The following is a 21,170-nucleotide window of genomic DNA, read 5'->3' on the forward strand; positions in this document are numbered from 1 at the left end:
AAATGGGGTTGCAAGCTTTGGGTTTAACCATGGAGGAAACACCATAGTTAAGCGTGCTCAAGATGGAGTAGTATTGGTATGGGTGACCTCCCGAGAAGTCATGGTGCTTCACCCCTGTGAGCATCACCTAGATCCAATGAGTGCTAAGTGTTCCATCTATTCTCATGAGAGATGGATTCATGTTGAACCACTACTCATGAAACATGGGTCAATGAGTTTGACTCAAAATCACACAGTTAAATCCTGATAGCAATATCATAATTTGACTTGCTATGGAAATTATCTCCTACTTATCAATTGATGAGCTAAAAGGGCTTTCTAATAAATGGTTCATAAGGCACAGCACTTGGTGAAGGTTTTGCAAATGGGGTTGCAAGCTTTGGGTTTAACCATGGAGGAAACTCCGTAGTTAAGCGCGCTCAGGTTGGAGTAGTACTAGGATGGGTGACCTCTTGGGAAGTCCCAGTGCTTCACACCTATGAGCATCACCTAGATCCAATGAGTGCTAAGTGTTCCATTTATTCTCATGAGAGATGGATTCATGTTGAATCACTACTCATGAAACATGGGTCAATGAGTTTGACTCAAAATCACATAGTTAAATCCTGATAGCAATATCATAATTTGACTTGCTGCTCAGGCTGGAGTAGTACTAGGATGGGTGACCTCCCGGTAAGTCTCAGTGCTTCACCCCTGTGAGCATCACCTAGATCCAATGAGTTCTAAGTGTCCCATTTATTCTCGTGAGAGATGGATTCATGTTGAATCACTACTCATGAAACATGGGTCAATGAGTTTGACTCAAAATCACTCAGTTCAATCTTGATAGCAATATCATAATTTGACTTGCTGTGGAAATTATCTCCTACTTAGCAATTGATGAGCTAAAGGGGCTTTCTAATAAATGGTTCATAAGGCACAACACTTGGTGAAGGTTTTGCAAATGGGGTTGCAAGCTTTGAGTTTAACCATGGAGGAAACTCCGTAGTTAAGCGTGCTCTCACTGGAGCAATACTGGGATGGGTAACCTCCCAAGAAGTCTCAGTGCTTCACCCCTGTGAGCATCACCTAGATCCAATGAGTGCTAAGTGTTACATTTATTCTCATGAAAGATGGATTCATGTTGAATCACTACTCACGAAACATGGATCAATGAGTTTGACTCAAAATCAGAGTTAAATCCTTATAGCAATATCATAATTTGACTTACTGTGGAAATTATCTCCTACTTATCAATTGATGAGCTAAAGGGGCTTTCTAATAAATGGTTCATAAGGCACAACACTTGGTGAAGGTTTTGCAAATGGGGTTGCAAGCTTTGGGTTTAACCATGGAGAAAACTCCGTAGTTAAGCGTGCTCTAGCTAGAGCAGTACTAGGATGGGTAATCTCCCAGGAAATCCTAGTGCTTCACCCCTGTGAGCATCACCTAGATCCAATGACTGCTAAGTGTTACGTTTATTCTCATGAAAGATGGATTCATGTTGAATCACTACTCATGAAACATGGATCAATGAGTTTGACTCAAAATCACAGAGTTAAATCCTAACAGCAATATCATAATTTGACTTACTGTGGAACTTATCTCCTACTTATCAATTGATGAGCTAAAGGGGCTTTCTAATAAATGGTTCATAAGGCACAACACTTGGTGAAGGTTTTGCAAATGGGTTTGCAAACTTTGGGTTTAACCATGGAGGAAACACCATAGTTAAGCGTGCTCAGGATGGAGTAGTACTGGTATGGGTGACCTCCTGGGAAGTCCTGGTGCTTCACCCCTGTGAGCATCACCTAGATCCAATGAGTGCTAAGTGTTCCATTTATTCTCATGAGAGATGGATTCATGTTGAATCACTACTCATGAAACATGGGTCAATGAATTTGACTCAAATCACACAGTTAAATCCTGATAGCAATATCATAATTTGACTTGCTATGAAAATTATCTCCTACTTATCAATTGATGAGCTAAAAGGGCTTTCTAATAAATGGTTCATAAGGCACAACACTCGGTGAAGGTTTTGCAAATGGGGTTGCAAGCTTTGGGTTTAACCATGGAGGAAAATCCGTAGTGAAGCGCGCTCAGGTTGGAGTAGTACTAGGATGGGTGACCTCCCGGGAAGTCCTAGTGCTTCACCCCTGTGAGCATCACCTAGATCCAGTGAGTGCTAAGTGTTCCATTTATTCTCATGAGAGATGGATTCATGTTGAATCACTACTCATGAAACATGGGTCAATGAGTTTGACTCAAAATCACATAGTTAAATTCTGATAGCAATATCATAATTTGACTTGCTCTGGAAATTATCTCCTACTTATCAATTGATGAGCTAAAGGGGCTTCCTAATAAATGGTTCATATAAGGCACAACACTTGGTGAAGGTTTTGCAAATGAGGTTGCAAGCTTTGGGTTTAACCATGGAGGAAACTTCATAGTTAAGCATGCTCAGGCTGAAGTAGTACTAGGATGGGTGACCTCCAGGGAAGTCTCAGTGCTTCACCCCTATGAGCATCACCTAGATCCAATGAGTGCTAAGAGTTTCATTTATTCTCATGAGAGATGGATTCATGTTGAATCACTACTCATGAAACATGGGTCAATGAGTTTGAGTCAAAATCACACAGTTAAATCCTAACAGCAATATCATAAAGATGTCATATTTGAACTATCAACAAGTACAAAAGATGAGCCCATCACAGACTTAGATGAAAATCAACAAACTGAAAATCAGAGGGCAAATGTATCAGAGGAAAATGTCCCTTTACCATATTCAGAAAATGGAGACATCTCTAATATCAAGAAAAGGCCATTATGGTCAAGAAAAATGATTGAAGAAAACAATGTTGAACTAGATGAAACTTCTAGGGAAAGCAAGAAAACTAGAAACGAATCTTGTTATACTACACTAATAACCGAGCTTACTAAATCTAAACCATCAAGTGTTCAAGAAGCCCTAACCTGTCAAGCTTGGAAAGATGCCAAGGTCGAAGAAAATCAATCCATATTACAAAATGATGCTTGGAATATTGTACCTAGGCCAAAAGAAAAATCAGTTGTTTCTTCAAAGTGGTTATACAAAATCAAATGTGCTTCAAATGGCAGTATTGAAATACATAAAGTAAGATTTGTTGCCTGAGGTTTTTCACAGAAAGCAGGTATTGACTATTAGTAAACTTTTGCTCCAATTGCCCAATACACTTTCGTAAGAACAATTATTGCAATTGCAACATCCAAAGGATGGAAGATACATCAAATGGATGTTAAGACTACATTTCTAAATGGTGTTGTTAATGAAGAAGTATATATTGAAAAACTTGAAGGCTTTGTAATGAAAGATAAGAATCTATATGTATGTAAACTCAAGAAAGCCCTCTATGGCCTCAAACAAGCACCTTGAGCTTGGTATGAAAGAAAAGACAGCTACCTCTCCAAACTAGGATACTCTAAGAACGAAGTTGATCCTAACATATACTTCAAAATATCAAATAATGACATGTTAACACTTATTTTATATGCTGATGATCTTTTGATAACAGGTGAAGACCACTTAATTGAAAAATGCAAACAAGATCTTATAACTGAATTTGAAATGAAGGATCTACACCTACTAAACTATTTCTTGGGTCTTAAAGTATGTCAAAAGAAAGATTATATTTTTCTAAATCAAAGAAAGCACACTCATGACATCTTGGCTAGATTTGGAATGATGGACAGCAAACCCCTAGCAACTCCGATGGAAACAAATCTACACAAGCTAAAAGAAGAAGTTGTAAATTCAGAATCTATTGACCCCACTCTCTACAGACAAATCATTGAATCACTTATGTTTCTAGTAAATACCAGGCCTGATAATTTCTATGCCACCAATGTTTTAAGTCATTTCATGTGTATGAACCAAACAAGATTCATTTGATGGTTGTTAAACATATTTGAGATATCTACATGGTACCATTGGTCTTGGTTTGAAATACAAAAATCTTGAGATTCAACTTGAATGATACACTAATTCTAATTGGACTGGTTGTTCTATAAACCGCAAGAGTACTACAAGATGTTTCAGTCTTGGATCAGCCATGATATCCTGGTTTAATAGAAAATAACCCACGATTGCCTTGAGTTTCACTGAAGCTGAATATATGGCAGCCTCCATGGGAGCTCGTGAAGCAATATGGTTAAGGAAGCTATTATTTGGACTATTTGGAAAGCAACTAGATCCTATGGTCATTCATTATGATAACCAGAGCTGCATCAAACTTTCTACAAATCCTGTCTTCCACAATCGATCAAAGCACATTGAGACTCCTTACCATTATATAAGATACATGGTTGACAGAAATGTTATTAAGCTGATTCACAACAACACTAATGAGCAAAATGCTGACATTTTCACCAAGCCTCTTGCAAGGTTGAAAATAGAGTACTTCAGAGGTAAACTTGGTATGACAAAATTGTAAATACTTTTTCGTAAAAGTTGTATGTATATTCATGAAAAATTTAAAAATGTTGTTTGCAAACTTGTGTTATGAAAGGTGACAATCTTTCATATGTGTAAGATCATTATTATAAGGTGACAACCTTATTAATAGTTGATCTATGTCCTAACATTAAAATGTTGGAGCAAAGTGTTATCTTGGTTCTTGAGACTGGATTTTGCCGTTCACCTGGATAACCTTCATGGTTCTTCGGGCCAGATTTTGCTGGACACCATGAAAATCAATTATGATTCTTCGGACCATATTTTGCCGAACACCATATTTTTCAAATCACATCTAAAGTGATATAAGTTTTTTTGCCTTAAATCTGCTTGAATGTCTTTCTCGCTAAAGAGTTAGTGTTGAGGATATTAGCCTCATAGGACATTAAAAGCAAATATAAATACATTGTTCTTTCTGTGTAGAACTGACTATAATACTTCACACACACACACACACACACACACATATATATTGTCCATCGTTCATATGAGACGATTTCGGTTCACTTACAATAACATTTATAAATCGCACCTTTTCCTCTTGATCAGGCATCCAAAATAATTGGTAACCATTCTTGATCAGTCATTATTAACATTTTGATCTTAACTGTTGTTATTAAACATCGAATGGTTATGCACCAGTGTGTTGTGTATACTGTTAAATATGTGTAGAGGCATGACTATGTAGGGTCATGCCCCTACGAAGTCATGTCTCATACACATATAAAATATATTTCATTTAGGGCTGTAGAACAATATCAATAACCATGGCATACACATCTCAGTCTGAACATTGAATAACTATCATACATTAAATAAATAAGTCAGATCTGTATCCCTGTACAAGAAAGATTTGCTGACATAAAGTAGAATACATAGAAGAAATATAAGTTAGGTTGTCTACACCAACTCAGATCTAAACTTTACACAAGATGTATCCTTGCTACAATTATCGGTTGTTAATTTTGTGCATTTGTCTTTATTTTCTGTTTTTTCATGTTGGTGTGACAAATTATAACATGTGTGACTTAATGCATCTATTTGAGGTGAAACAACTATGTTTGAATCTATAGGAAGAATTGAAAACTAACAAATTCATGGGTAACAATCCCTAGGAGACTACCTCCAAGGTCTTATGGATAAAAAACACTCAATTCATCTCATTCAAAATTGTATGATCAAGTATCATAACTTTCAACTAGAATGCTTCAGACTGATCTTCGGACTGAGGAAACAAAGGGATGAATTTTGAGACTAAAAATCGGTATGTACACTAGCAAGGGTATTTCTACAAGCTACATCTCAAAGTTTCTTTACACCTAGACCTTGCATAACAAATCATGTTCAAAACTCAATCTTCTAAATTCTTCATTTTGGATGGTCAAATAGCAAAATTTTGAACCAAATTTGGTAACTGCCTTAGGGACTATGTGAATATTTCTCCCACCAATTTCCATACCAGCATGAATTTGATTGTATACTTCATCACCATTTGACTAACTATTATTTTTTTGACCTAAATTTGATCCATTTAGGATCATACCACCCATTTTGGGAGGCTATCTGTTCCTCAAAAGCTCACACACTGAGTGGATCCCAAAGATTTGGGCCGCCTTCTTGAGTCATGCCATCCTTTTACTTCTCACTGAGTTAGCCTCTTGAAAGTGATTCTTCTCTTTCCCACAGTCTCCACCTTGGCAAGGCCTGTACATTCTAGACCATAGTTTGCACGAGTACTCAACACACAGATAGGGCAAAGTGTTCAGTGAAATTTATACTCTAAAGCACTAGTGTAGACTGAAAAGCATGGCCTAAAGATGCCTGTATACTTAAAATGTGCTCTAAAACACAATTGTAGACTGAAGAAAGTACCCTAAAAATGCCACTATACTTAAAAGCATACCCACTGGAGGATAAGAAACAGGACTGGAAATTGAAAAGTATGCCCTAAAACACCAATAAACTGCAGATTGAAAAACTTCATTTTTGTGCCTCAGTTTTCTTAAAAGTTGTTGAGTTTTGCCAAGTTAGAAAAAAATTTGATCTGCTGAGTCCAAGTTGATCCAGTAAGCAAAGTATGATATAGTTTCCTTTATCACTTTGAATTTCTTTGAATCACTCAGAAAATGATGATGGTTTTTCTAATTCTGACTTTGACTCACTCTTTCCATATGTGATCTCAATTGAAATTTTGCAGCTGTAAAGTTCTCCTAGAGTGCATTCTTCTTTGTGGAGAACTTCCCCAATAGTTTCTATTTTTTTTGGATAAATTTAACAGTCAATGTTTGATTTTACACAAAATTCACAAATGATGAAAATCTTACAAAGAACGATTGATGCCTTTTCCTTGATACTATTTATTCACTCTTATGTGGACCTATGGAGATGTCCGTGACATTCCTTTGTTTCCCTTAATGACCCAAGAATCCAGCTGGTAAGTGAAGACTGTGTTGCTTCATCCATCACTGGTAGGCTGTCCCCTAGATTCATTAGGACCAGTAAAAATCAAAACTTGAATAGAAATTGAATTTGGAAAAATGACAGAAACAAAGTTTATCAGAAGAAGCAGGGACAAAGTAACAAAATGACACTTTGCAGGTTGAACATGCAGATCATAGTAACACCTCTAAATTTTGACCCTTGACTGTGGAAAACTGGGAATTGAAACAAATCAACGTCCTTTCAACTTTCAACTTCCAACTTCCAGAAATTTCTTCGAGTGCCCAAGAGGAATTCTTCAGCATCGTCAGTAACTATAAATAAAGGTGGAGAGTGTGTTTTGGCATTGTAGGAAAGATTTGAGCGTTGGTGTTGAAGAATTTAGGAGAATTCAGCTGTTCATAGTTTAGACAAGCTTGATGGAGTAGTAGAGGAACAACTATCATTGAGTCCACTATATGCATTTCTTCTTTCAATTAATTGTATTAAAGCATATGAACGCTTTCCAGACACAAGCTGATATTTCCACCCACAGGGTTTCCAGGGTACAATTACTGAGTTATTTGTGTCAAATCTGTTATTAAAAGCATATTATTTTTTTATTTTCAACAAAGTTCATGCTTTGTTATGTTAGAGCAAGCTTTGTTATGTTAGAGCAAGTAGAACAGTATATTTTAATATTTTTTTATTCAAATTTATTATTTCTACATTCATTTGAGTGTTTGCAGATCACCGCCTCATTTTAGTTGCTTCCCACTCTGCCTTGGCTATTGGTGATTTGCTATTACCTCTAATTTGTATATCATTATCAAGCAGAAGTCTGTATCCGTTACAAGAAAATAGTCCTTGCTTTAGCTTGCTTGGTTTCATTGAGTTTTCTTTTGATTCTTTTCTCACCTTCCCACTCTTGATTAGCTTCAATGTATTACCTTGCTATATTGTACTCTGTGTCCTGCTTCTGTCATGTTGTCTCAACCATACACTTTTTACTGAAGAATTAAAATTGCCTTTGTATGGCTTATTACTCAATTCGAGGCACTCCCATAACTGTCTCATCTTGAGCAGAAGTTTGTATTCCTTCCAAGAAAACAATCATTGCTTTAGCTTGCTTGGGTTCATTGAGTTTTCTTTTGTGTTTTTTTGCACCAGCTTCCTCTTGATTAGCTTCAATGTACTCTCTTGCTGCATTGTACTTTGTATCCTGCTCCTTCGTGTTGCCTCAACCATACCCTTTTGATTGAAGAGTTGAAAATGACTTTGTATGGATTATTGTTCAATTCAATCTTTCAAGGCACTCTCATAACTGTCTCATTTCCAAGGCATATCTAGACATCTTGAGTTTCAAACAAGATTATCTTTTCCTAGCTCTCATAAGCTAGGAAGCAACCATTTTGATACTAATATGATCTATATTTTCATTAGTTATGGTTATTGCAACTATAGTTACCAGACTCACTGTATACCCTGTAAGGCTCCCAAATCCTCAGTCATGTCACAACATAAATCTACTAACCTCCTGACTAACTCACTGGTCTGTGCAGCCTTGCAATCTCACCTAGTGAATCTGATATGTAAAGAAAAAACACTCAAATGGGAAAAAATTATAATTAAAAAGAGACATTATGATTGAACCAATAAAATTTAAGACCAAAACATTAAATCTTGTTTCCTTCAGTTTAAATCTGCTTCTATACTCATTTGTTTGATGCATAATTGTGTTTGTGAATAAAGCAGCATGAAATTGATTAGTGCTCTATGCCTTTAAAATTGATGCAGATAAGACCCCATAGAAAAACATGTGCTTGCTTAAGAAGTCTCTATGTATCATGACTTTTCCAAATTGCTAAGTCTATGATGGGATTTTGTGCCAAGTCTTAGCCCAAAATCAGCCCACGAGTCCAAATTTAGTAACTCTGATACCAAGACAACATAGATTCTGTGCAAAACTAAATAAATTAATGTTGCCAATTAACTACCGAAGTTTCTGAAATACAACATGCCTATGCCTGGAAAGCATTTCTATAGTTTTAGATAAGCATCATACTTATAGTTGAATCATCTTATTCAATATTTAATGGAAACACCTTCCTAACAATAAATAATTCAGTATCCTGTTGATTTTGTAGCTTGTGCTTCTGCATGTTGAGTTCTATTTTTAGAATGCATGAGGAAGTTCAAATTTCAGTTTACTTTTCCCTAATTTTAGGTAAAGTCATAGCCTCTTCATAGTAGGCATAATTCCTGCAAGATATCTAAATACAGAGAAGCTGTCAAATTTTTGAAAAGTGGACTAAATAGAGAAGTGTGATTTTTGAGTCAAAAACTTATAAATAGAGCCCATGAGTTATGGTTAGACACAATTTGTGATAAAGAGATTTCCAAACGACAGTATTGTGAGGAAGAGATTTCCAAGAGAATATTGTGAGGAAGAGTATTTTTCAGAGACTATAGAGAGGAAGAGTTCCTTGACATATTGAGAGAAAGAGTGTTCCTTGGCACATTGAGAGGGAGAGTGAGTGTTATGACAGGGAGTAGATTGTGAGGCTGAAATAATTGCTTTGGCAATCTTGTAATCTGTTGTATGAGCTCTTGCTCTTAAAGCTGAATAAAAGTGTAGTTGCAGGTTTTCCCACTTTGGGTTTCCTGTATATATATTCTATGTCATATTCATTATTGGTTTCTTGAGAGTTTGCTTCCATTGCTTATTGTTATTAATTAACCTAGAGTACTAGCTGTTACAAATCAGATATACAAACAATATTCTTGTTGTGATATTGCTATCAGGATTCAATTGTGTAATTGTTGAGCCAAACTCACTGACCCATGTTTCATGAGCAGTGGTTCACATGAACACATGTCTCATGATGAAGAATGGAACACATAACACTCATTGGATCTAGGTGATGCTCACAGAGATGAAGCACCGGGACTTCACAGGAGGTCACCCATCCCAGTAAGTGTTATGTGTGACCTCCCGAGAAGTCCCAGTGCTTCACTCACTGTGTGACCTCCCGGGAAGTCCCGGTGCTTCACCTCTATGAGCATCACCTAGATCCAATCAGTATTATGTAATCCATTCTTTATCATGAGGCATGGGTTCATGTGAACCACTGCTCGTGAAATGTGCGTCAATGAGTTTGACTCAAAAACTACACAGTTGAATCTTGATAGCAATATCACAATTTGACATGTGGAAAGATATCTCCTACTTATTAATATTTTTGTCTCTATTCTATGTAATTTGTTGAGCACTTATTGAAGATGAGTTATAGAAATTAACATGGCATCAAAGCATTAATCTCTGAGTGAGAAGCCAAGTTTTGTGACACAAATTTCAAGAAAAAAAATAAGATTTTTCTTTGAGGGTTTCATTCTGCAATGGCAGCCAGTGTTTGATATGAGGATAGGCTTGAGGGTGCTTCAAACTACTTGCAAAGGAAGGTTTGGATTACATCAGTTCTCAAGAAGAAAAGGTTGTGGGCCTATGCTAGTACAGTAGTGACTCCTACGGTGAACGATCTCATTGCCCTGGATGCACATGAAATCAAGGAGGCCAAGGCACAAAGGTTCATCCTTGATGGGGAAAGAGATCAATTGACTTTTGTCATGAAAAGACGCTGCTAAGGAGATGTGAGATATACTCACAAGACTTTGTCAGAGCAAATACCAGAGTTGTGAGATGACGCTCAAGAACAAATTGCATAATACCAAGATGTATGAAAGAGAGAAACATTTTATTAGTCTAGGTTGACTATTGTCAAGGACAAGATAGCAACTGTTGGTTAGATGATTGTTGACAATGAGATGGGTGATTTAGCCTCGAATGATTTTTCAAAAGATTGGTATGTGTTTGTCAACTGTGTTGTTGGACAAGAACACTTACCTGACTGGGCAAGACTTTGGGAAAATTTTGTCCAAGAGGAAGGTGCACAACAAGGAAATCGAAAAAAAAAGGTTGAAAATGAAGAGAAAGTTGCTCTTGTAAGCAAAGGAAAGCAGAAAGGCAAGAAAGGGCCAAGTGAAGAGTCTTCTTCCAAAGTGAGACAAAGAAAGATCTGAGTGAAGTAAAGTGTTATCGTTGTCATCAGTTGGATCACTATGTCGGTCAGTGCCCGACTAAAGAAACAAGGGCAAGCAAAAGAATCAAATTGCATCTACTGCAAAGATGGACGAGTTTGCAGCAGGGTTTGAGAATGAGTTTTCACTCATTGCCTGTTTCTTAAGTTCAATAGCCAACAATGTGTGGTGTATTGATAGTGGAGAACCAAACAGGGAGGAAGATCGAGTACCACTTCATCAAAGTGTGAGGCCTCGCCCTAACCCATCGTAGCATAGTGATACATTACTATTATTTTGATACTCACGACTCGAGATGTCGAGACATTATCTGATGCTTAGAACATATTATATTATTTCATGCCGTGTGATGTTATTTTCAGATATTCGATGTTGTCATTTAATGTTTTACACTTTGATTTAAGAGATTTGAATGGTTAAGAATTGAATAGGATAATAGGAACCCTGATTTTGTTATAGATGGATGTTTTAATTTATGTGATTCCTGATACGTATATACATATGCACATGTGATTTTCGAGACTACTGATGTGTGCAATGAGTGTGCAGATATTTTAGCCGAGAAAATCGACGGAGGAACAGAACTGATCCCTATGTGCTAATTTTGGAAACCTTGTTGTTCGTAATTTAAGTATTTTAATTGTGTGATGTATGTATGTATTTTCCTGTGATCAGTGAATGCTATGTTCGTAACTATGTTCTTTTAGTGTCGCTTGACACTAGTGAATTGTTTATGTTCTTCAGCGTGCTATTTCAGGGTTAGCTGTGTAACCTTTGGACTTAAGTCGGATTAAGTTAGTATCTTTTGCTAATTTGGTTCTAAATCGAGCTTAGTCACCCTTAATCCGAATCAGTGCTTAATCTGCAATTCTAGAGTTGTTAGTTGGTCCTAATTATTTCCTAGCCTTTGTTTGGCTCTAAACCTATTCCTAAAGCTTTAAAACATGAAATAATTATACCCAAGGGGTATGGGTATTGGTTGGGGGTCTTTTCCAACCCCTAAGCCCCTTTTATTGACTTTCGAAGTCACTCAAATAGTCTCTTTTTGCCTTTGTGCGAAAATTGACTATGGCTACCATGAGTTGCATCACCTCACCTCCATTTAGTGATTAACCATAGTGTGAGTTGAGTTAGGAGCTTCTAGATTTGTAGGTGGGTGGGTGAAGTTATTGATCCCTTTGGTGGTTGAGTTTGAGGCTTATTTAGAGGCCCTTCTTGAACTAGTAGAGGTTGTTACCCAATCTCTACATTTAGAGAGGAGTCTTTGAAGATTGAAGGAAGAAAAGGGAAAGCTCTTCTCAACCCACCATTTTGCCATCACTCTTTGTGAAGGTAGGAGTTCTTCACTTCTTTGAGTTGTTCTTCATGTGCTCTTGCTTGAACCATGTTTGAATCTTGCATAAGGTTTTGTGTTGTTTATGCATTGCTTGCTTGCGTATTGGGGTTGATTGGGAGGGAACTTAACTTAATTTCTTTGATGTTATTTCCACGCTTGCTTGATGTTTTGTGTTTTTGAGAGGATTTCATGCGGATTGTTTTGGCATCACTCACCCTTGGATAGGGAAGAAGTGGTCATGTACGGGGGTAGGGCCTTAGTTGGACCTCAATGGTGAGAGTCTCTTTTCAGGGTGAGAGGAGGGAAAGAGGGTAGGGTGTATGGGCCCCTACTTGTCATCACATACCTTGTTGATATTGTGAAATCTTGAATATGGAAAGGAATGAACATCCTTGTGATAGTAGCCTCGAAAGGGCCTTGTAAAAGAATGGAAATTCTTGAAGTTTTAGCCCCGAAAGGGCCATGTCATGGTGTAGTGATTGACATCTCCCATTGGGAAAATCCACCTCCCCCCTAGTCAAGTCCAATGTTTGGATCTATTGTGTAAAATCAAGTTTGGGATGCATACTTGAATTGTTCATCTCATTGTGTTGTTTTACCCCCATGTTGGTTCTTGTCTCTCCCATGGTTTCCTTGATGCATTGGAGATATTGAAGAAGTTTTCTTGTGAAAGCCCTTGAAGAAATTTCAATTGAATTGTAATATTATGTAAAATGTATTTGAATTTTGATGTATTGGCAAAGACGTCGGGTTTTCTTACTGGTTCTTTCCCGATGGAGCCTTGAACTAGGATGAATAATAGAGAAAGAAAAAGATTATGGAAATATCCTTGTATTGCTCTCTTGTGATTTCGAGTTTTGCATGTGTTTAGGAGAAAATAGAATGTTAGATAATGCTTTTGAATTCTGAATTTCTAAGTTTTTAACTATGTAATGAAAAGCAATTGGATATGTTAAAGTTTTCAATTTGATGTTATAAGTATTATGAGGAAATGGAAATTCTATATTGTGAGTACAAAGCTAATTCTCTCATTGTTAAGTTTCATAATTGGCACAATCAATTCGATCAAGAATTATGCACACCTTGAGTTTAGATTATAGGATCATATTCCTTGTTATATAATGATTAATAAAACATAAGTTTTAGGAAGATAGACAAAAAGATTATGACCTTAAACATTCCCTTGCATTAATATGCTTGTTTAGTAAAAATCAATGTTATCACAAGGATAGAGACCACAATATTCATAACACCAATACATTATAGTGCAATGGCAAAATTCTTACTAAAAAAAAAAAAAAAAAAAAACAAACACCCCCAAGAGCACATATGCTCTCTGGAATTTGTATGAGAGTTGCCAAATTTTGACCCAAAGGCAACAGAGAATATTCTTGCTTGATGCCTTTCAAAATATATATATATATATATATATAAATAAAGGAAATCTCTTACCAAATTCGTTGATTCAAATTTACATTATTAAATTTAATTGGGTGGCAATAGTAACTATAGTTGACAGTTCCTATCTAATCCACCTAATAAACTTTTAACATAACTCCACTTACCATCTCCTAAAACCCCACAAAGGGAAGGAAAACCTTATTTCTCTATCCTATTGGAGGCTAGGCGTGGGCGAAATGTACTGGTGTCGTTTTATGCCATTAATGACGTGTCAGGTCGGATGGGAAGCAAGGAAATCTTTTATTCAAACATCATTGCATAACCTTTAACTTCCCTTATAACTCCCCCATTTGCTGACCTCCCATGTCTTCATTCGCGCAAGGGGCCAGGTCTGTGCTGACAGACCTTGGTCAGTGCGCAGAGGGCTTTGGGCAACGTGGAGGGTAGGTGGGTAGGCCAAGTGGTGAAGCCACTTGGCTAGGTCATGTCTTAGGTTGGTAGTAAAGTGTGTGGGGATAGGGGAGTAGACTAGGCTAGTATAGGTATGTTGGGTTTGGATAGAAGTTAGTGTTATTTTAAATCATAATTATTATGTAGCTTAGGTTGGTATTTTTATATAGATGTTAGTGTTTTTTTTTAGTATTGTTAAGTTTAGAATTAGACTAGTAACCTTTGTTTATAAGGAAGCAATGTAGTATGTTTATGATAATATAGATGTTAGTATTAAATAGTGTCTTAGGGGGAATGAATATAAAATTAATTTAATTTAAAAGTTTTTACTTGGAAATTAGAATATCTTAGTTAGAGTAATTTTAATGTTTTAATCAGCTAAATACTATGGTGAGCTTTGTTAGATTAAATCTTTTATATGGACCTTATTAATGTTGAATTTAAAAGTTTTAATAATGTTAAATAGAGTCTAGATTTACGTATAGATCGTTGAATTAATTTTAGCTTCAATTTTAAATTGTAAAGAATAAATTAATGAATGAAATTGTTATGGGTATGTTGGGAAAAAAATTATAAAATTAAAAGTAGATAGTATCATCGATAATAATTGTTATCTCTATGGTATGTTATTAAAGACTAGTTAATTTTTTGACTAATGTGGTAAGCGTAGTTAGTATGGTAGGATAATTAAATTTAATTGACCTTCTAGAGCTTTTAGTGTCTCTTAATGTTAAATGAATTTGTCGCTTAAATTAAATAAATTGATTTACTAAGAAACCTTAAGTTCATCCAAAACATCTATTCTATGACAATGTGAACTTGCTTCTATCTTCTAGTACCTTCGGCTATCTGAATTTCAAACTTCTTGATCAGTTAGTTCCATTATAGATAATCATCAGAACCTTGTCGACCTTATTATCTAAATTAGTTTTTTTTAAAATAAAAATAAAAAATTGTGTGCATTTTGCCCCCTTATATTTTGGGCATGACACAAAGATTATGTGCAGAAGGGGATAGTGAAGTAGCAGTATATTCCTACAAATGAGTAGGTTGTAGCCATATTGACCAAGGCTGTGATGAAGGGCAAGATTGTATGCTGTAGGGATAAGACGTGTGTTGTACAGAACACTTTCCTCGCTAAGGGGGAATGCTGATTTTTGTAGCTTGTAAGGTGTCTACAAGTTACTTGCATGTTGAGTTCTTTTTTAGGTGTTCAGGTCTATTTTTAGAATGCATGAGGAAGTTCAATATTCAGTTTACTTTTCCCTAGTTTTAGGTAGAAGTCATAGCTTCTTTGCAATAGGCATAATTCATGCAAGATGTCTAAATTTAGAAAAACAATCTATATAGAGGAGTCTGCTTTTGAGACAACAACTTATAAATAGAGCCCATGTGTTAAGGCTAGACACAATTTGTGAGGAAGAGATTTCCAAAAGACAATCTGTGAGGAAGAGATTTCCAAGAGAATATTGTGAGGAAGAGTATTTCTAAGAGAATAGGGAGAGGAAGTGAGTTCCTTAGCATATCGAGAGGAAGAGAGTCCCTTAGCACATTGAGAGGGAAAGTGAGCGTTATGACAGTGAGTAAATTGTGAGGCCGAAATAATTCTTGTGGTAATCTTGTAATCTATTGTATGAGCTCTTGCTCTTGAAACTGAATCAAAGTGTAGTTGCAGGTTTTCTCATGTTGGATTTCTCATGTATATTTTGTGTTATTCATTATTGATTTCTTTAGAGTTTACTTCCATTGCTTATTGTTGTTAATTAACCCAGAGTATTGGCTGTTACAAATCAGATATACAAACAATGTTCTTGTTTCTATTATGCGTAATTTGTTGAGCAGTTAATCTAAAGTTGGGTTATTGAAATTAACGTATACTACAACAGAAGGCACAAAGATCTACATTGAAGTAAAACCGATGAGAAAAAAATATTGAACATTTAAAATCTTAATTTAATGATACTAAAGATCATTAAGCCAATTGAGTGGAGTTATTGTTTCTTCTTGCATGGTATCTTCTCTGTGTCCCTCTTGGCTCTTGGAGCATTGCAACTTCTCCTCACTTGCCTGCATTCCTTGCTGCATGGTTCTTCTACGCCATTCGAAGTGTCTTCTTTCTGTACTTCTCTCACAGAAAGAGAGAGACCAATGAATGAAAATAGAAAGATGTATACATTAGATGCATCATGAATTCTCAGGCCCTAAAAGTTTTTCCAAATTTTACTGTTTTCCCTTAATCTAACTTACTTGGACGTTTCTATTCCCATTTTGACATGTTATATGCCACACAAAACCAAAAGAAGGCACATCCAGGGCTGTGATTTTTTTATTCTATTTAAAATATTTTTTAGAATGCCATATGGATGAGTTTTGGGCTAAACCTTGTGGGTAAGGTGTTTTACTAATTTTCAAATTTCAGCTCACTTTGAATTGTGTGACCAGGTTGCCAAAATATTCCAGAATGACCTTCCCGCATTTGAGTGGTCAAAAAATACATTTGAGAATGCTCAAAAAAAATGAATCTAAGAAACCTGACTATAATGCTCTACTGAATCCATTCACAGACTCTATGGAAAAAAAACAAATTTCTGGACAATCAAAAATAATAATACGAATAAGAAATAGTGCGTGAAACTTTATTACGAACTCTTTTACCATGCAGCATATTTTAAGAGAATTTAATGGAAAACATAAAGTGGGCGTCTACGAAACCCCGTCAACAATTATTCAAAAATCCAATTCAAAAACTCTACTGCTAAATAAACAAAATTCTGACTACTAAGAAGGAATAACAAAAAACAAGTTATAAGGGAACTTCTGCCGTAAGAAGAGCACATTTTGAGCATTTCATGTTATTTAAAAAATTTATAAATATGGAAAGTCTGTTGTCAAAAGAGCATCTTGTAGGTGTAACAGAAAAAGTAAGAAGTGGGTTTCCAGGAAACCTAGTCAAACTGTTTCAGAGGAGTCCAACCCATAACTACTTCAAAATAAAAAGAACAGGAAAGAAGTCTGTTGTACCGGAGCATTAGGCAGGAGGAACAACCAACATATGTAAACTCCTTCCATAGTCCACAAAGCTGCTTGTAGTGCCTTCTTGTTTCTTATGTCCATCTCGGAGAGCTTATTATCTTCCGTCTGGGCTTTGCATACATTGCTGCTGCCGCTTCTTGCACTTCTTCTGTGTTTTCTCCACAAAATACATTTTGACCTAACTACATAGTTCCCATTAATTATGGAATTGCTTGTTTCGAAGTGGACTGAAGAAGTTTTGAAAACTTGCCTGGGAACGTAGTTTCTTGCAGCTGTGATCGCAGTGGGAAATAATAGGTACTTAATTGCAGGCGCTGGAATGGTAGCCATATCATATCATCGCATATCCTCCTGCTGATAAGCTATTCCATTTCGGTCGGGTTATAAGGGCAGAAACTTCTATGAAAGAAACTGAGTGAATGTGGCAGAATGTAATCCGCCGAGTTTCAACTTTCACAAAAGCCATAGCTGAAAGGCCGTTTGTCACTTTATGGTGCCTTTAAACTTGGGATGGGCATTTTAAGACAGGTTTGGAGGCACTTTTCAAAGTGAAAAAAATAATTATTAATTTGTTTAATTTAATATATGAGTATTTTATTTTTTTTATGAATGATTTTATTTTATTAATAAATAATATACTAAGATTACAGCTCACAAAAAAAGGGTCGAGGGATACAAGATCATTCCATGAGAGTTCACAGGGTCGAAGTTGGAATCAACAATTATTCATCAAAAAATATTTAGGCAATTAAAGCAGTGCCAACTGAGGGGGGTGGGTGATCCGATCATGAAATCTCTAGTCATCCTTGGGATTGGCAGGTGGGTTGGGAATAGTCCAGTCATCAACAGCATCATCTTTGGCCTGGTCAGCATCCTTTGTATTAGGCCACAGAGGTGAGATGGGCAATTCCAAGCGAAAAGGCCACTTTCTAGAAACCACCCTCCCAGGACCAAGAGGAGCCAGGGACCAGCCTGTGCCACCACAGGGCAAGGAAATCGAATGGTGCCGCCAACCACCATTGCCATCGCTAGAAGAGCGGTGACAAAAATCCTGCAAATGCAACGTGTGTGAGCGGTGGCCCAAAGAACTATGCCCTTGGCGGTGGCCTCTGGGCGGTGTGGTGTCAACTAAGGCATTTGGAGGTACTCTAGCAATAGTACAAGGGGCATTGCCCTAGTGATTAAGAAGCTCTTGAAGGTGGGCCACCTCCAAGGCCACCTTGTTTGCTTGTACTTGGATCTACATCATTACATTATTACAAATGCATGCTTTAGTGTACATAGCAATATTTATATCAAGAAAATTGTGAGTGAAAAGAACAACATTTCTATCTTTCCACAAAGTGAACAGAATCTCCATCCTGAAGGTATGCCATATTTGGGTAAAATTTTTAGGGATTCTAGGGGAATCACCCATGCCAAGAAAAGGGTTCAGGCCAAAACAACTTTAAAAAATCATGAATCCAATGCCAATAATTTTGAGCATGTCTACAGAACCAGAAAATATGCAAGAAAGACTCTGGTTGGCCACAAAATGGACACCGAGGATCCAAAACCCCAATATGCTTAAGTTGAGGCCCAAGGGGAAGACCTTGAAAAACCAAGCACCAAACAAAATGAGCAATCTTGGGTTCTGTAATGGCACTCCAAATGGTGTCAAAGCGCTTTCTCCATTGAGAAAGGGAAGATTGCAAATGCCATCTCTGATTGAGTGTATCCACCATCCGCAGATGGGGAGAAAGCCATCTATATCCCAAACTTGGCTTATAGCTGGTGAAGGGAGTGGCAGGATACCACTTCCAGTCAATCCACCAAGGTTGAACAAACTGTATACCCACTTTATGAATTAAGTGGCCTGGAATTGTAGAAAGCAATAAGTTGAAAGTCTGTCAATCTAAATGGGCAAGACGGTACTAGACTTGCATATCTTCCCAAGATCTGAGACTCATGAAGACCCTAGAGAAAAGATCTTTAGGAGTCTTGATGCCTCGTTTGAAAAAACACAGAGCACTAGCTCCTTGAGTCTTGGCTAGGGGAATACCCTAGATGGCAAACAGGGGAGACCACCAAATGTTCTATTGGTTCAAAGAGAGCCCATCGTAGAACTCATCACCAGACTAGTGAAGCCAAGGCTTAACAGCTTCTCAAGCTTTCCACATGGTCTTGATAACAAAAGAGCCCTGTATGTACATGGGTTCTTGCATGATGAGAAGGGTTTGAAAGCCAATCCCCTTCCATGCAGGTCTGTTGATAAGAAACCTAGAAGAAATGCAATGCCAAACCAAAATCATCCAAGCTTCATCTCTAGTGATGGCACAAATAATCCATTTTGCACAAAGAGCAAGGCCTTGCTTCAGTGTGGAGAGAAGGCTAAGACCTCTAGACTCTTTGGGGAGACAACAAAAATTTCAAGCAACTCTGTGAAAGCCATGATGGTCAGAAATAGAAGCCCAAAGAAAATCACAAAGCAATCACTCTAATTTTTGATAAGAGGCTTTTGAAGGAGCCCAACATGAAGAATAATAGACATGCATAGTTGCAAGAACTTTAGAGCAAATCTAAAATTTGCCTACAAGAGAAAGCGGTTTTGTAAGCCAATAGTCTAGCTTCTTTGTAATCTTGGCAAGCACAATGTTCCACAGATCCACTGGTAATGCTTGAAAGGCAAAACGAATGCCTAAAAAGTAGAAAATCTCCCCATGTGTGACCCATTTCCATTCAAGCTAGTTAAGCCAAGGCGGAGCTGGCAAAAAAGACTGGCAATAATAGAGCATTTTATGTGATTGAATAGCAAAGCCAGAGACTTGACAAAAAGTTTCAAGGCATTATTGATATTTTCTTCATCCTCCAAAAGAGTGAAAAAAGAATCATTGACAAAATGACCATTGACCAATTGGGAAGAGAACTCTAGTAAAGAAATGCCACGAACCAAACCAGAAGACATGGAGTAGACTAGCAAGTAACCAAACCCTTCAATAACAAGAACATATAACACCAAAGCCAGAGGGCAACCTTGTTTGATGGAACGAAAAAGCCCAAAGGCATTAGATTGGGAGTTATTACTAGTAATGCAAGCATTAGCATCTCCATAGATTGCAGAAAATTGGGACTAAAACCAAGAGCCTAGAACATCACCAAAATGAAAGGCCATTCAATCCAATCATAGGCTTTAGCAAAATCTATTTTCAAAAAAATAGATTGCTGATTGGACTTGCGAGCCCACTCCATACCTTTTTAGACAGCAATGATGTTGTCAAGAATAAACATGGATTTAATAAAGCCAGTTTGCTCAAGTCACAGAATTAAAGGAAGGAGATGGCGAATTTTAAGAGAAATTGCCTTAGCAATAATCTTATAAGACACATTAAGAAGGGTAATGGGCCACCAATTACAAATATCCTCAAGATCGCCAACTTTAGGTATGAATTTGATGTTTCTTTTGTTGATAATAGCTCCTAGGCTTTTAGAATGATAGGCTTCAAGATAAACTTTATGCAGATCGGGACCAATATACTCCCATAGGTGTTTGTAAAATTCACAAAGAAACCCATCAGACCTGGGGACTTGTCATCAGCCATGGAGAAAATCGCCTCTTTAAGGTCTCAAAGGGTAAGAAGTTGCTCACAGAAGCATGTTGCTCAACTGCTAGGCAATTTGGAGTAACAGAAATACACTTTTTGAGGGCTTCCTCCTAAGCAACTGAATTTCCCTGTGAAGCAAACATGTTTTCATAGTAGGAACAAAAGCTTGCAAGATGTTAGGGAGACTGGAAAGAACAGAAGTACCTCATTTATTTTTTTAATCCCAAAATTGGTATGACAAGCTCAAAGAGCTTGAAAGAATTCCTTCGAAGCTTTATCACCAACCTCCAACCAATGGAGGCGAGCTTTGATTTGGACCCCTTGAGCAGCATAATTATCCACAACCTCTTTGTCACGGTGTAGGTTGGCAAGTTGAATT

At 36.9% G+C, this 21,170-nt stretch overlaps 1 protein-coding gene across 3 annotated transcripts in view; it reads right to left on the reverse strand.

Annotated features, from left to right (window-relative positions):
• LOC149564477 (uncharacterized) overlaps positions 1 to 17,705 on the reverse strand; it is a 50,185-nt gene extending 32,480 nt beyond the window's left edge. Inside the window, exons 1-2 of one of the 3 annotated variants that reach the window (XM_089818022.1) lie at positions 17,461 to 17,705; positions 17,199 to 17,358 (exon numbers count right to left, since the gene is read on the reverse strand). In XM_089818022.1, the coding sequence (XP_089674148.1) occupies positions 17,199 to 17,358; positions 17,461 to 17,540 (240 nt within the window). In that variant the 5' untranslated portion in view covers positions 17,541 to 17,705. Of the gene's footprint in view, positions 1 to 17,198 lie in introns of all 3 variants that reach the window. The other 2 variants (XM_089818021.1, XM_089818020.1) reach the window with 2 other exon arrangements.
• Positions 17,706 to 21,170: the final 3,465 nt, after the last annotated feature.

This window comes from Cupressus sempervirens, chromosome 3 (assembly GCF_028749045.1).
Source record: "Cupressus sempervirens isolate cs-2001-9-10 chromosome 3, ASM2874904v1, whole genome shotgun sequence".
NCBI lineage: Eukaryota > Viridiplantae > Streptophyta > Pinopsida > Cupressales > Cupressaceae > Cupressus > Cupressus sempervirens.